Source organism: Ambystoma mexicanum, chromosome 5q (assembly GCF_040938575.1).
Source record: "Ambystoma mexicanum isolate Mex_15411 chromosome 5q, UKY_AmexF1_1, whole genome shotgun sequence".
Lineage (NCBI taxonomy): Eukaryota > Metazoa > Chordata > Amphibia > Caudata > Ambystomatidae > Ambystoma > Ambystoma mexicanum.
The window spans coordinates 1,139,481,226-1,139,493,742 of record NC_090933.1 but is presented as its reverse complement, the minus strand read 5'-3'; the positions used below and the strand labels follow the sequence as shown (position 1 = coordinate 1,139,493,742).

The following is a 12,517-nucleotide window of genomic DNA, read 5'->3' as shown; positions in this document are numbered from 1 at the left end:
TCACGGGAGCCATGTTTTTCAAGATGACGCCTTAAGCCCCTTTATTTAAACAGTCCCGGTCTTCTTTATTTCGCCATTTTTTTTGGAAAGGTCCTTCTAGTGTTTGTCTCTGCGCGCCAAACCAGGTTTGGTCCCTTTGTCTCAAGGCCTTTGGCGGGCTTCAGGACTGAAGACCGCCTCTGGCGTCTAGTGTTTGGGGTGGGCAGGAAGCGAGGGAGGTGCCCGAAATTCCCTGTGCTTGGGTCTCCGATGAGACCAAAATGCATTCTGGCGTGATTGGCTGGTTGATTGTCCGGCGAGGACAGCCACCCTGCTGGGTAAGTGGCAGCTAGGCTGGAATGAATGGGAGAAAGCTGTTTAAAAGGCGAGTCTCTTGGAATGGAAAGCAGAGTCGACCACTGGAACGAAAGAACCGAAGACTAGCTGGAAAATTACTTCTGCAACTCCTGGACCATTGGTTTGTCCGGTGAAGCCCTGCTGCAGGTCTGAATTGCCAAGTTCACCTTGACAGAAGCCCCTTCAAGGACGACGTCTTCCTTTGAGTTGGTGGGACCAATCAACTCGTAAGCCACCTGGATACCATTCTTGAAGTTGGTTAGGATTAACCAGGGGGCAGGACACCAGCTTGTGTGCTTGAATTACAGCTACTCGAACAGAAGGGGCTCCATTTTGCCAGACTTTTCTGACGATCCCGTGCAGTGCAGGAGTCCCCCATCGTCCTCCCTCTTGTTCCCACGACTGAGGTTCAGGAAAAGTGAGATCGGCAGGAACTGCCAGGAACCAACGTCTACAGCTGCATCTTTTGCTTCATACTAAGGTACTGTGCCAACCCGATTGAGAGAATGCCTCTCTCGCAGTGAAAGTTTGTGAAACTTTCCCAACTTGCAGGCCTAATCAGCTTGTGACCCAACATACGATTCTTTTTCGTCCAAACTACTTCTGAGAACTTTCGCAAAGACTTTACCGTTTACTTCAACAACTGCTCTTTCCTAGTCAAGAAACGAGTCCACTGACTTTGGCCTAGGCCTATTGAACTGAATCGAGTCCTCTAGTGAACAAAAACTATTTGCACTGCCTAAGAAAGTATTTGTGATCAATTCTGCTTACTTGTGCCTTTTTACTCCCATTGAAAATAACTGAAATGCCATTTTGCTCCCATTTCAGGGGAGCCTAATTTGTTCAGAAACGAATTGGTTATTGAAGTATGTTTGAGTATAATATTAAGTTGCCTCCTTCTAGTGAATGTTTTGTAAATGATTGTGTAATAAATTAACAAGAGTTTTACCAAGAAACCTTGAGTGTAAGTGTCTACTTGTACTACTGTGATTGTAAGACCTCTACTGCTCATATTCCTTCTTGAGATAAGCCTGGCTGCTCAGCTCCCTACGACAAAACTGTGTAGTACAGACTTATACCAAAGGTTGGTTTTGCTTACACCTGTAGTCCTAATTGTATGTGGTTGTCCCAGAGGGTACTTCATACAATTTTGCCTAACATCCGCAAACCTTGCCTGCCATGCCCTGAAGTGCAGGGCAAGCCTGCCCCCACCAGAGACTTGTGAATCTTTATGACGTTGTCAAAACTTTTTACCCTCTGATGCTGGTGACTGGGAGGGGCACTGGATAAATCCCTAGTGAGGCTTTGTGCTGCTTGCGCCTGTGCTGGCTAGGAGACTGGTCTGGTTGTCTGGCACATCTCTTCCGAAAGCCCCTGAAGCCACCGAAGGTACATGCTCTATCCGAGCGCTGGAGACTCTGGCTATAGGCTTTGGGCACGGACTGTCAGCATTGACAAGGATTTAACTGTCTGAGAGCTATTATTTTTGTCCAGTTCCTTGTCTGTGGGCGAGTGGAACAAGTAACTCCCCCTGGCCCCCTCAAATGGCAGGTCTAGAAAGCGCTCCTGCACGTCAGGGTTAAACTTGGTCACTTTGAGCCAAGCTGTCCTCATACCGGTGGCGATACAGATCGCTCTACCTGATATGTCGATGTGAGCCACTGTAGACTCCATGATATCTTGAGCCACAATTATGCCCTGTGTCAATCCAGCCCTGAAGCACACCTGACTCTGCGGGGAGCACTGGGAGAAAGTCTGCAATCTCCCTCCACAGCTTCTGATTCACCGGGGACATACCAGCATAGCATCAGCATTGGCCTGGCGTAGATGGAGTGCGGCATTAGAGTATATCTTTTGGCCATATGCTCCCAACAGCTTTTCCTACTTCCAAAGGAGCGCTGATGTCAGAGAAGCTTACGAAGACTGTGGCTTGGAGTAAAGGGAGGCCGTAGCTATAACTGATGAATGCGGAGTGGGTGTACTGACAGAATGAGTGAGTCCCTTTAGCATCCAGGCGTTTATTGGTAGTCTGCATTGAGTGCAGCTTCACCTATCCCTTCTTGGCGAGGGCTTCTACATCCTTTTGCAGAGGCATGCCAGTTCATGTGGCAAGGCGAATGGTCTGTTTTTCAGCAAGAGCCCCCACCTCAGGTTGCTTGACTTGAGGTTGCAGAATACCAAGTTATTCTGCTACACCCGCCAACCCCTCAGGGAAAGCCTTCGCTGACGAGGGAGTGTCCTTTTCATCTTCCTCGTCTGTGATGCCTGCTGTGTCCTGCAGGTCCAGGGCTGAAGGGGGGCGTGCCAAGTGCGGGCAGCTGTGGCGTACTGACTGGCAGCGCCGGGGGCAGCTGCTGAGGCTGTGCCGGAGGCAGAGCCTGCAAGACTGGTGTGAGCACGGGAACCAAGGGTTGAACCGGTACCAGGGTCTGCAACACCAGAGCCTGGGGAGGTGCCGGGAGTAGCATGTCCTCGATGACCCCCCTGCCCTGAGGATGGAGCCCCTCTGCTGTGACTTCATGAGGGGAATCAAGTTTTCGAAGAATCTATCCTTGCATGTAGGGGAAGGGCCTGGAGGAGTGGGAGCCGAGCCCTGTGGTTACTGAGTTATTGGTGGTCCTTGACCTGCCCAGCTGGGAGCTGCATATTTTCCCTGTGACGGTGTGGTCTGGTAAGACGTGGACCAGGTCACTGGAGTGGTCCAGTCCCACCTATGTGTGTGTTCCCATGCCTGCTCTCCTGAAGGAGGAGGGGCCCCCAGGCGAGCTGCCATCTAATCTGGCCTGGTGGCCATTTTGTCATGCCCCAAGCCACGTGCCTGCTGTGTGGTGCTTGAAGAGCTGGGCCCAGTCTCAGCCTGTATGCTTAGAACCTTCCCTGCACCTCAGGTAGAGACCCGGGAGGCGGAGTGCCCTCGGCCATGTCGCCGGTAGTGCTGTGCATAGGCACCCCCTCGGTTACAAGCCCGGTAGTAGAACAAAGCTCCTCTGGTATGTCCCCGGTAAAATATTTGCAGCCCCTCAGCCGTGGGAACGGGAGGGTCTATCGACCCCTCAACCTGTTGGCTGGTAGCTCTAGGAGCCTCAGTCTCCTTTCCAGTCTTAGGACCTAGAAGCCAGGGAAGGAGTTTCCCTTGCGGGGTGCGGCAGAGAACAGGGCACCTATCTTGGGCCTGGTCTTCCTCCTTATGCAAGTCTTTAGGTCCTCTGGAGGAGATCCAACGAACAGCTCCCTCCACCTGGCCAAGCAATCCTTGAGCGCTTGCGGGGTCAGCGCGTCACACCTGGTCATAGCCAAGGAGCCAGAGGCAGAGCGCGTGACGATCCGTCATGGGGAAGGAACCCTTGCAGGCCGGACACCTGCTAAAACCCACCGTTGTCAACATGCGCAAGGGAGGAGCGTGGCACCAGAGGACAGTCTCCTCTGACAATATAGGAGAAATCAAAGATAGAAAAAAAAAGTTTTCAGGGAAGAGCGTGTGGAATTACAAGTCCGGAGTCCTAACCCAGGAGCTCTGGTGAAGTGGTATGCTCCCATCGAGGCGGAAAAGAGGACGGGGAGTGGTGTTGGTGGGCGGTGTCAGGAATAGGTCCCCCGAAAGCCCCCGCCCATCTAAATTTAAAAGGGGAAGACAATTTTTTCTGGTGAAAAAGCTTCTGTTTCCTCTCCCTAGCGAGGGACACCCATACAGTATGGAGGAAAGGGGACGTAGGACTAAGAGCAAAAGACTAGGTGAGAGGGGAAAAAATATTCCACTTCACCTAGGGACAGGGGAAAATAAACACCAAGTCCAATCAATACGTTCTGGGGTTGACACAGGTCAGGAAGATTTATCAATCTTAACTAAGAACCGCTGCGACAACAGACTGTCCACCGAGCCTGCAGAAGGCACCAACAAGCCACTACCTTGCAGATCTGCCACTGGACATTCCTCTGCACGTGTGCTGTCGCCAGACACACCAAGGTCACCTTATTCCCATCACCAGGGTCGAAGAACAGGAAGCCGGATCTTCTATCTACTCCTTGCTGGAACCATCCTACAGCAATCGCTGGAAGGTACTGTCCACCCCGTGGTAAAACCTACCCGGTCTGCTTGCGTCATCTTCTGACTCTGGGATGTTCACTCCATTTCTATGACCCCCAAACCTTTTGCTTGTTATTTTTGAATATGACCTGAATTTTATTACAGTGCAGTTTAGCCTTCAGCTTCACTACACTGCCTTTTGCTCATCTGTCATGGGGACACTTGAGGAAAACGTCAGGCTGCCAGTAAAGGGAAACATTGTTCCCCTTAGTCTTGTTACTTTGTTGACAGTTTTGGTAACTATCAGTGTACAACGCATCTTACAATGCAGTACAATGGGGTAAACTTTTTGTTTTGCTCTAGACTAGGATTTTTGGTTACTTCAGGCGTGCCTAAGGGACAAGATGGTGGCAGCAGTTACTTTTAGCTCTTTTTTAGTGTAATTTGATTTAGCCTTACTGCGTTTGTCTACCTGCTGTGGCTAGTGTCCAACATGGCAGTGCCACAAGGTTTTAGTTTGTCCCTTGGCCATCTTGTCACCAACCCTTCTTACTGACCTTTGAAGACATGAAAATCCTCATATGGACTTCCAGTGCCCAGGCAAGCGGAGGAGTTTTGTGGGCTACTGCAGGGCCATGTGTTGCTGCAAGGAAGTGGTCTGGGAATGTTTGGTCCCAATCTATAAACTGGTTTCAGTGTGTCTGAATGGAATGCATTAGTTAGCTCTGCCACCAGAGGTCCTGATTGGGCCACTGTTGGGGGTGTGTGTGCCAGATCTTACATTGGTTAGTAAGAGTTTGGCTCTTAACTGGCTTTTGGATAAGAAGAGGACCCCTGCATTCGTTCCAGAGAGATCCTGGAAGAAAACTGAATGAGCCAAGTATCATGTCCAGCTGCCAGACGAGTGAGGAGACTGGAGACTCGTTGGAAAAAGGCCTGGCAACCAACTTCTGCTGCTGTCCCGGGAAAGCCCAGTCTGACTACTGATCTCTAGAAGTACTGCAAAGGTGTTTCAACCCTTGGGGTATTGTGAACAATCACCCTCGATGTCAACTCGGAGTCAAGCTAAGGAGAGCCATCAGAAGTGCCCCGGGATCACCCAGTGACTGGCCAGTTCTGAGTTTGGGCTACCGCGCTGCAGATGCAGCCGTTATGCGTTGAGGCCTAGAACTTTGGGGATCGACAGCTTATGCTACAGGAGGAGTCTGTCAATTTAGAGGTGGTCCCAGGTGGAACTGTCAGATATTCAATAGCCAAATAAAGGACTAACCCATATACTATGTATACATAGTCTATTCCCATCACCAATTCCTCAACCCCGTAGGTTTTTGTAACCAAGATTGTAATGGGACGTCAAGGATTACTTATTTTTCATTTTTAAACCATTATTGTGGCTAAGAGAGCTGACAGCTCCAAATACATCTTTGCTTGTATGTTGTCCCTGCTTTATGAGGATTGCTAATAAGGCAGGTTTTGCCATTTACCTTGACTAGTTCCGTTATTGATTCTGGGATTTCCCGGCCTACCATTTCCGCTCAAACTGTGGTTTTCCAGACCATAATTAGAGTCCTGTGCGAAGAAGAGCCCCCAGAAGTGTTCCTGGATCACCCGGTGGCTGCCTCATCTCTACCCAATTCTGTGGTTCCAGTAGCACTGGGAATCGAGATAGGTGGCGAAGTCAGACCGCGACAGTTGTGTCATCCAGTGTCGCCATGCATTGGTGGCCGTCTTCCAAAACAGCTTTCTTGCATCCAGTCCTGTGCCAAGAGCGGCCCTGCATAGAGTTCTTCTGCATTCTCCATCCTGAAGACTGAATGCACCAGTATTTGTCGCAGACCAGAAAAGTGTTCAAACCTGCAACCCCTTGGGCACAGAGGAGCAGAGGTGGCGGTGGGGAAAGCAACCTTGGGCCCTCCCCTGAAGACTTGCCAAGTCCCAAGAATAATCGGAGTACTTAACTGAACCCTCTATCTCCCGTTTAAAAGGTTGGAAACTTTTGAAAGGTCTTTTAACAGTTTGGCTTTGACATAGCGTGCTCATAAAAGTATCTCGAATGTGGGAGACACTTCTTCACTAGAAAAACTTGTCCTTCACCCCTTGGAACTCTTCATTGGATCCCAGAAGCCCTCCACTAACTTGTTCCAGCCTCACAAAACTGTGGAACGTTGGTGAACTTTTGGAAACAAGGCCCCATCCAGCTTAGTGATGGACTTTTAAAGTTAGCGGTGTATATCTTGGTGCTGCATACTTACTTTGCAGTGGTTTGTGATGTTACGTTGCCCCAACTCCAATGATTGTATATATACATCATTTATTCAGTTTGAGTGATAACATTACATGCTAGTAGTCATTTTTTATAGTGTTATATGGGCTAATAAATATGTATTTACATTACTGTTTAAGTGTGTTCCTTGACCTTTAACTGTGTACACTCATTGGGGCAATCAGGCTAACCCTTCATGAGACATTGCTTTGAAAACTCTTCCTGCTACCTTGAACTGTTTTGGCTACAGCTCCCAGAGTTGTCCCTGTCACTAAACTAGGTTGGCCTCCTATACATCCTCCTATACATCTGACCACCAGGTAGATAGAAATCCAGTCCTAACACTATTCAGATAGCTCAAGTTGCTACTTGAGTTTGTCCGTTGTTAGGGTTGACCAAAGTGAAAGGCCCTTCTGGGGCAGACTGTGTTAACCCCCTCACAAAAAGCCCTCAATCATCCGAGGTGTACAGATTTTCAACACAGTCTGCATGCCTGAAGCACTGATGAGTTGTTGTGTTTAGAGAATGGCTAAAACGTGTGGAATTAAACAGGTTTGGGGTAGAAGGGAAGGGGAATCCTGGTGTTAAGTCTGAAGATCCTGGCTGAGGCAGTAGAGTGAATTGCTAAACATAGTTTGGGGGTAGGAGGTTTAGGTGTCTTCATGAGTATATGTAAGGTGCAGCTTGAGTGTACCAGACATTGTTCAAGGAACAATGCAGGAAACATTTTTAAGTCCCATAATGTTGCAGTCTCATTGATGCAGGTGTGTGCGCTTATAAATACATGTGTAAATAGCTCTGCATCTTACCAGCAAATATCTTAATTTACAGCAATGCTTACTAAAATAGAATTTTACCCAAATCTTGTTGAAAGAGTAAAACCCTGCTCTTCCACAAACACACTCTGCATTATATAGTATAAGAAATAATAAGTACCTGAATCATAAAACCTTTTTCCTCATCCATTTCACAGATGCATCTCACAATTTCATTGATTGCCTCCTCTTCATCCTGCGATTCTTCAAAATTTGTCGAATCAAAATCCTGGTTATACTCATCACCACTCAATAGTAAACTCTCAGTGGATGAATTGTCCAAGAACTCCACATCAGACAAATCTATAAAATTAATATTTTAATCATACTTAAATAAACATGGCAAAAATAAATTCATTTTATTTAAATGGTTCTTGAATTACCAACTGACAAGGTTCCGTTACAACCAGGTGTAAAGTTTGTCCTTCACCACGGGTCACATATTTTAAACTGATGTTTGTAGTTTCAAACCAGGACTCACTTTATCCATTCTCAGCATAAAAAATAGTTTGAAAGCAGATTAGTAATTTCGATTGAGAAACAGAGGACTTAACATACTGATATTTGCTAAACTAGTCCTTCACTTTGATTCATTTAGATTGAAGCAATTACCAGGTGACAGGATTACTCTCGGAGCAACATAAAATAAACATTATGGAACCAAAGCACATTGTTGGCTCTCTAGTGAGGCCAGCCAATCATCCTATCTTCACTGTCTTTATCCTGCATCCACAGCACAAACATTAACAGATGAACCTGCCATGTTGGTGGATTCATCCCAGTCCCCTAAAACGGGAGTATGACAGGTGCCAGCACAGAACTAGGCAAAATGGTTACCTTAAAATCCACCTTACTCTCCTAGTGGCAAATTTGGAGGAACAGCCAAGGCTAAACTTCCAGGAAAGGTGTAGGATGTTTAAATGTAAATTAAACGATTCATAACATACAGTACTTGTTACTGAGATTTGTCCAACTGAAGCAAACCTGCCGATTTATTGAGATCCCTCTGGATGATTTTTCCTTTTTTCATTGTTGATCTGTCTAAAGAGAAACTACGTGCACATCTCGACAGTGTGGCACTAGATTGAAACGCACTGCCCATAGTCTCATTTCGAGCAGAGTGAAACGTGATGTATGCTGATGTGAGGTTTCTCTGGCCTTTATGGTTCCAACATTGCAAGAAAAGGGTTTGCAGCTGATGGGTGTTAAGACAGTTTTTCTGATGTCCAATTAAGGGCTTAGGAAAACCATTCAATTGAGGCAGTACAAGACTCCACTCTTAGTATAAGGCTGTACCACCAGAGTTCAGGGTAGCGTAGAAAGAGCAGCCAGGCTCATCTTAGGAGGGAGAGAGGGCTGTAGAATCAGTACAAATTAAATTGCAATACAAACGGTCCAAACAAACACTGAAACATTATGGATTGTAAAACTATATGGTTTATTTAAATACAAGTAGACCCAGATAAATCACATTATATATAACCACAATTATAGAAAAATATAACACTATGCTTGAAGTTACACAGACCAAAGCATATAACCTTATGTGGAACACCAAACAGGAGTTCTAGGCAAGTCAAAACCAATAGTTACTTTTAGATTACTTTCAGTAATACCAGGGTAGTAGAGCCTATCAGTTGTACTGTGACGCTCTGCAAGAAAACACATAGTAATATCAATTGTACAATATACTTTTCTGATCCAGTGAAACTCAGATACTAGGAACAGTATAAACCTATAACTCTAATTCAGGATAACAGTTATTCTAGGGGAGTTGGACCTTGGGGTGTAAGGAACAAGTTACTTACCTGTAACTGTTGCTCTCCAGCATGGGTCTGGCATGGATTCACATGCTCATGAATATTCCCCGTCAGGCTGGGAATCCTCAGTAAAAGTAAAAATCTGTTTAGTTTCTGAATCGTCTTTCTCCTAATAACCAATCGTTGGTCTCTGGGTCATACTGCCCCCAGCCAATGACTGCCCTCTACGTGCTACCAAATCTGAACATGGCTGCCTGAGGAGGGGTTTGGTAAAGTGGCAGTAGGACCAAGAGAAGAGCCGCAGAGGGGTAGGCGGGAGGGTTCGCATGTGAATCCATGCCAGAACCATGCTGGAGAACAACAGTTACAGGTAAGTAACTTGTTCCTTCTCCAGCACGGCAAGTTCCTTTGACTTTGCTCGGATGAGCCAATCGTCCAGTATTCACATGCTCAGTACACTTGCACAACCACAGGAGGTGGCAAGGCTCAACATTAAGCATCTCTTACCTACTCACCAGGTTTCACTTTCAAGCGAACAGCTTGCACAGCACTGCTTGGCCAACTCTGGACTCCTCCCTGGAATCCCGGTCGAAGCAGTAGCATTTTTGTGAAGGTGTGCGTTGACCTCCACGTACCAGCCCTGCAGATGTCCAGCAGGGGCACACCAGACAGGAACGTTGTAGTTGCAGTGATCCCTCTGGTCGAATGGGCTCTGACGGCCAGGCAACGGTCGGTTTGCCAACCGGTGACAGTGCGTGATGCAGCCGGAGTGCCACCTGGAAATGGAGGCCTTGGAGAGGGCCTTCCCCTGGTTCACAGGGCCAAAGTTCACAAACAGCTGTGACGTCTTCCGAAAACTCTTTGTGCGGTCCACGTAGAAATTCAGCGCTCTAGCCACATCCAGTGAGTGCAAAGTCCTCTCAGCCGGCGACGAAGGAGAAAGGAAGAAAATAGGTAACACAAAGGGCTCATTGAGATGGAAGTCTGACGGCACCATGGGCATGAAGGAGGGGTGTGTCCTTAGCACGACCCTCGTTGCGTGGAAAAGTCAAGTACGGAGGCTTACAGGAGAGGGCCTGGATCCCTCCCACTCGTCGTGCAGAGGTGATGGCCACCAGGAACGCTGTCTTCCACGAACATTGATTTGTAACGTTCTCTCCTCTGGGAGCCACAGGCCTCTTGTGTGGACATCTCCGGTATGTGCGCCCCATACCTCCAGTGAGGTGTCCGCCGTCATCGTCTCCTAATGCGCCGGGGTTTGGAAGTCCGTGCCCGCCGCAAGATGCACACGGACACCCCACCACCGAATCACTCGACGGAATGTGTCGTTGAGGGCGATATTGTCCTCGAAGCTTCCCGCTGCTTGCATCCAACGAGCGTCGAGGAACTCCTGCGGCGGCCGCATCCAGCACAGCCGAACGAGGTAGATGCATGACATCATGCCGAGCAGGGACTTGATGGACCACACCCTGGCAACCTTCACGGTCAACAGCCATTGCACCTTGCCCAGGATGGGCTTTATCCTGTCCTCCGACGGTGCAGCTAGGCGCGCCACCATGTTAGTCTGGCTGCCAGGAACTGGGCGTCCTGAGATGGCTCCAAGCAGGACTTTGCATAGTTTATCGAGAACCCCAGTTCAGTGAGCAGGCGGATGGTGTGCGTCAGACGGCAAGTTCCTTGGACTTTGCTCGGATGAGCCAATCGTCCAGGTAAGGGTTGACGTGGATCCCCTGCAGGCGCAGCCGAGTCTCCACCGGTGCCAGGCACTTGGTGGAGACCCTTAGGGCCTACTTCAACCCGAAGGGGAGGGCCTTGAATTGGTAGTGCCATCCTTGGACCACGAAGCGCAGAAACATTCAATGTCCCTTGTGAATGGGGATGTGGAAGTAGGCATCCTCCAAGTCCAGCGACAACAGGAAGTCCCCTTCTCCCAGCACGTGCTGGAGGGTGACCATCCAGAACTTCTGGGATTTTATGTATTTTTTGAGGCAGCAAAGATCTAGAATGGGCCGTCAACCGCTGGTCTTCTTTCGGCCGAGGAAGTACCGCAAGTAAACTCCGGAGCCTCTTTGGGACGACTTCTATTGTGCCCTTTTTTAGCATTGCTCGCACTTCCAGCAGAAGCTGCAAAATGTGGTTTTCTTTCCTGGTCACCGGTGGAAAACGGGGACACTTCCCTTGGAACTCCAGAGTGTGTCCGTGGGCCAGGGCATCCAGCACCAAATGGTTGGTGGAGATGGACTTCCACACGCCGACGAAGCTCGCTATCCGGCCTCCCACCGGGGTGCTCAGGTGGGGGCCCGACATCACGCCCGGTTCAGTCCTGCTTTGCTGAGGCCTTACCACCCAGGGCCCCTTGGCGACGATGTCCTCCGGCCTTGTTGCGGCCTCTGTAGGCTTCCTGGGATGAAGAACGGGCCGCCGGACGGTATGAAGAAGAGCTGCCGCCAAATCCTTTGGAGGCTCCTTGTGACTTGCCTCCGGAGGGCCAAAAGGGCGGCAGTCGTTAATAGAGAGTGCCCAAGGCACGGGCCGTCGTGGTGTCTGCCTTGATGGCCTGCAGTGACTCGTCTACTGCCTTGCTGAACAAGTTGTTCCTGTCGAAGGGCATGTCCAGTACCCCCGTCTGTACGTCCTGACGGAAATCGATGGCCCTGAGCCAGCCAGGCCGGCGAAGGTAAACGCTGTTTCCCATCTGGCGGAAACTGGTGTCAGCAATGTCCGTGGCAACCGTGATGGCGTGGTCCGAAGCCACCTCGCCTTCTTGCAAGATCTCAAGGGCTTCCGCCCTCTTGTCGCCTGGGAGGAAGTCCAGGAGGGGGGCGATTTCAAACCACAGCTCCCTATCTTAGCGGGCCACGATAGCAAGAGCGTTGGCAGCCTTAATGGTCGTCGCCGCCGAGATGATTGGACGTCCCATGGTATCCAGCTTCTTCCCCACGCCGTCCAGCAAGGAAGTGGAAGTCTATGCCATCGCCCCAGCAGATTTCTTCTTGGCCGAAACGGAGACCGCCGAGTCCGTTGACGGCTGCGCTCTGAGGCACAAAGGTGCGGAGTCTGGAACCCGGTACTTCTTCTCGTACCGGTCTCTCTTCGCTGGGGCCGAGGATGGGTTCTTCAGGAGGGCCAGCCCCTCGTCCCAGATGTCGTCCAACAGCGGGACTGAGACTACAGTCTTCCACTTGGCTTCTCGTCGCAGATACAGGAATCCCTCCTTCTGCTCTTCGGGCTTAGCTGAAAAAGCTCTTAGGCCCTAGCGATCATGGCGTGAAAGGAGCCAATCCGGTCAGGAGGAGAAGCCCGGGGGGGGAAGCGACGG

At 49.4% G+C, this 12,517-nt stretch overlaps 1 protein-coding gene across 6 annotated transcripts in view; it reads right to left on the bottom strand.

Moving 5' to 3' along the window:
• The window catches only part of PHF20L1 (PHD finger protein 20 like 1), a 1,153,412-nt gene that overhangs the window by 340,900 nt on the left and 799,995 nt on the right, over nucleotides 1-12,517 (bottom strand). For all 6 annotated transcript variants that reach the window (XR_011278670.1, XM_069621650.1, XM_069621651.1 and 3 more), the window contains one exon: nucleotides 7,560-7,741. Coding sequence is in view for 5 of the 6 variants with exons in the window: in XM_069621650.1 (XP_069477751.1) it covers nucleotides 7,560-7,741 (182 nt within the window). In the remaining variant the exon portion in view is untranslated. The remainder of the gene's footprint in view (nucleotides 1-7,559; nucleotides 7,742-12,517) is intronic.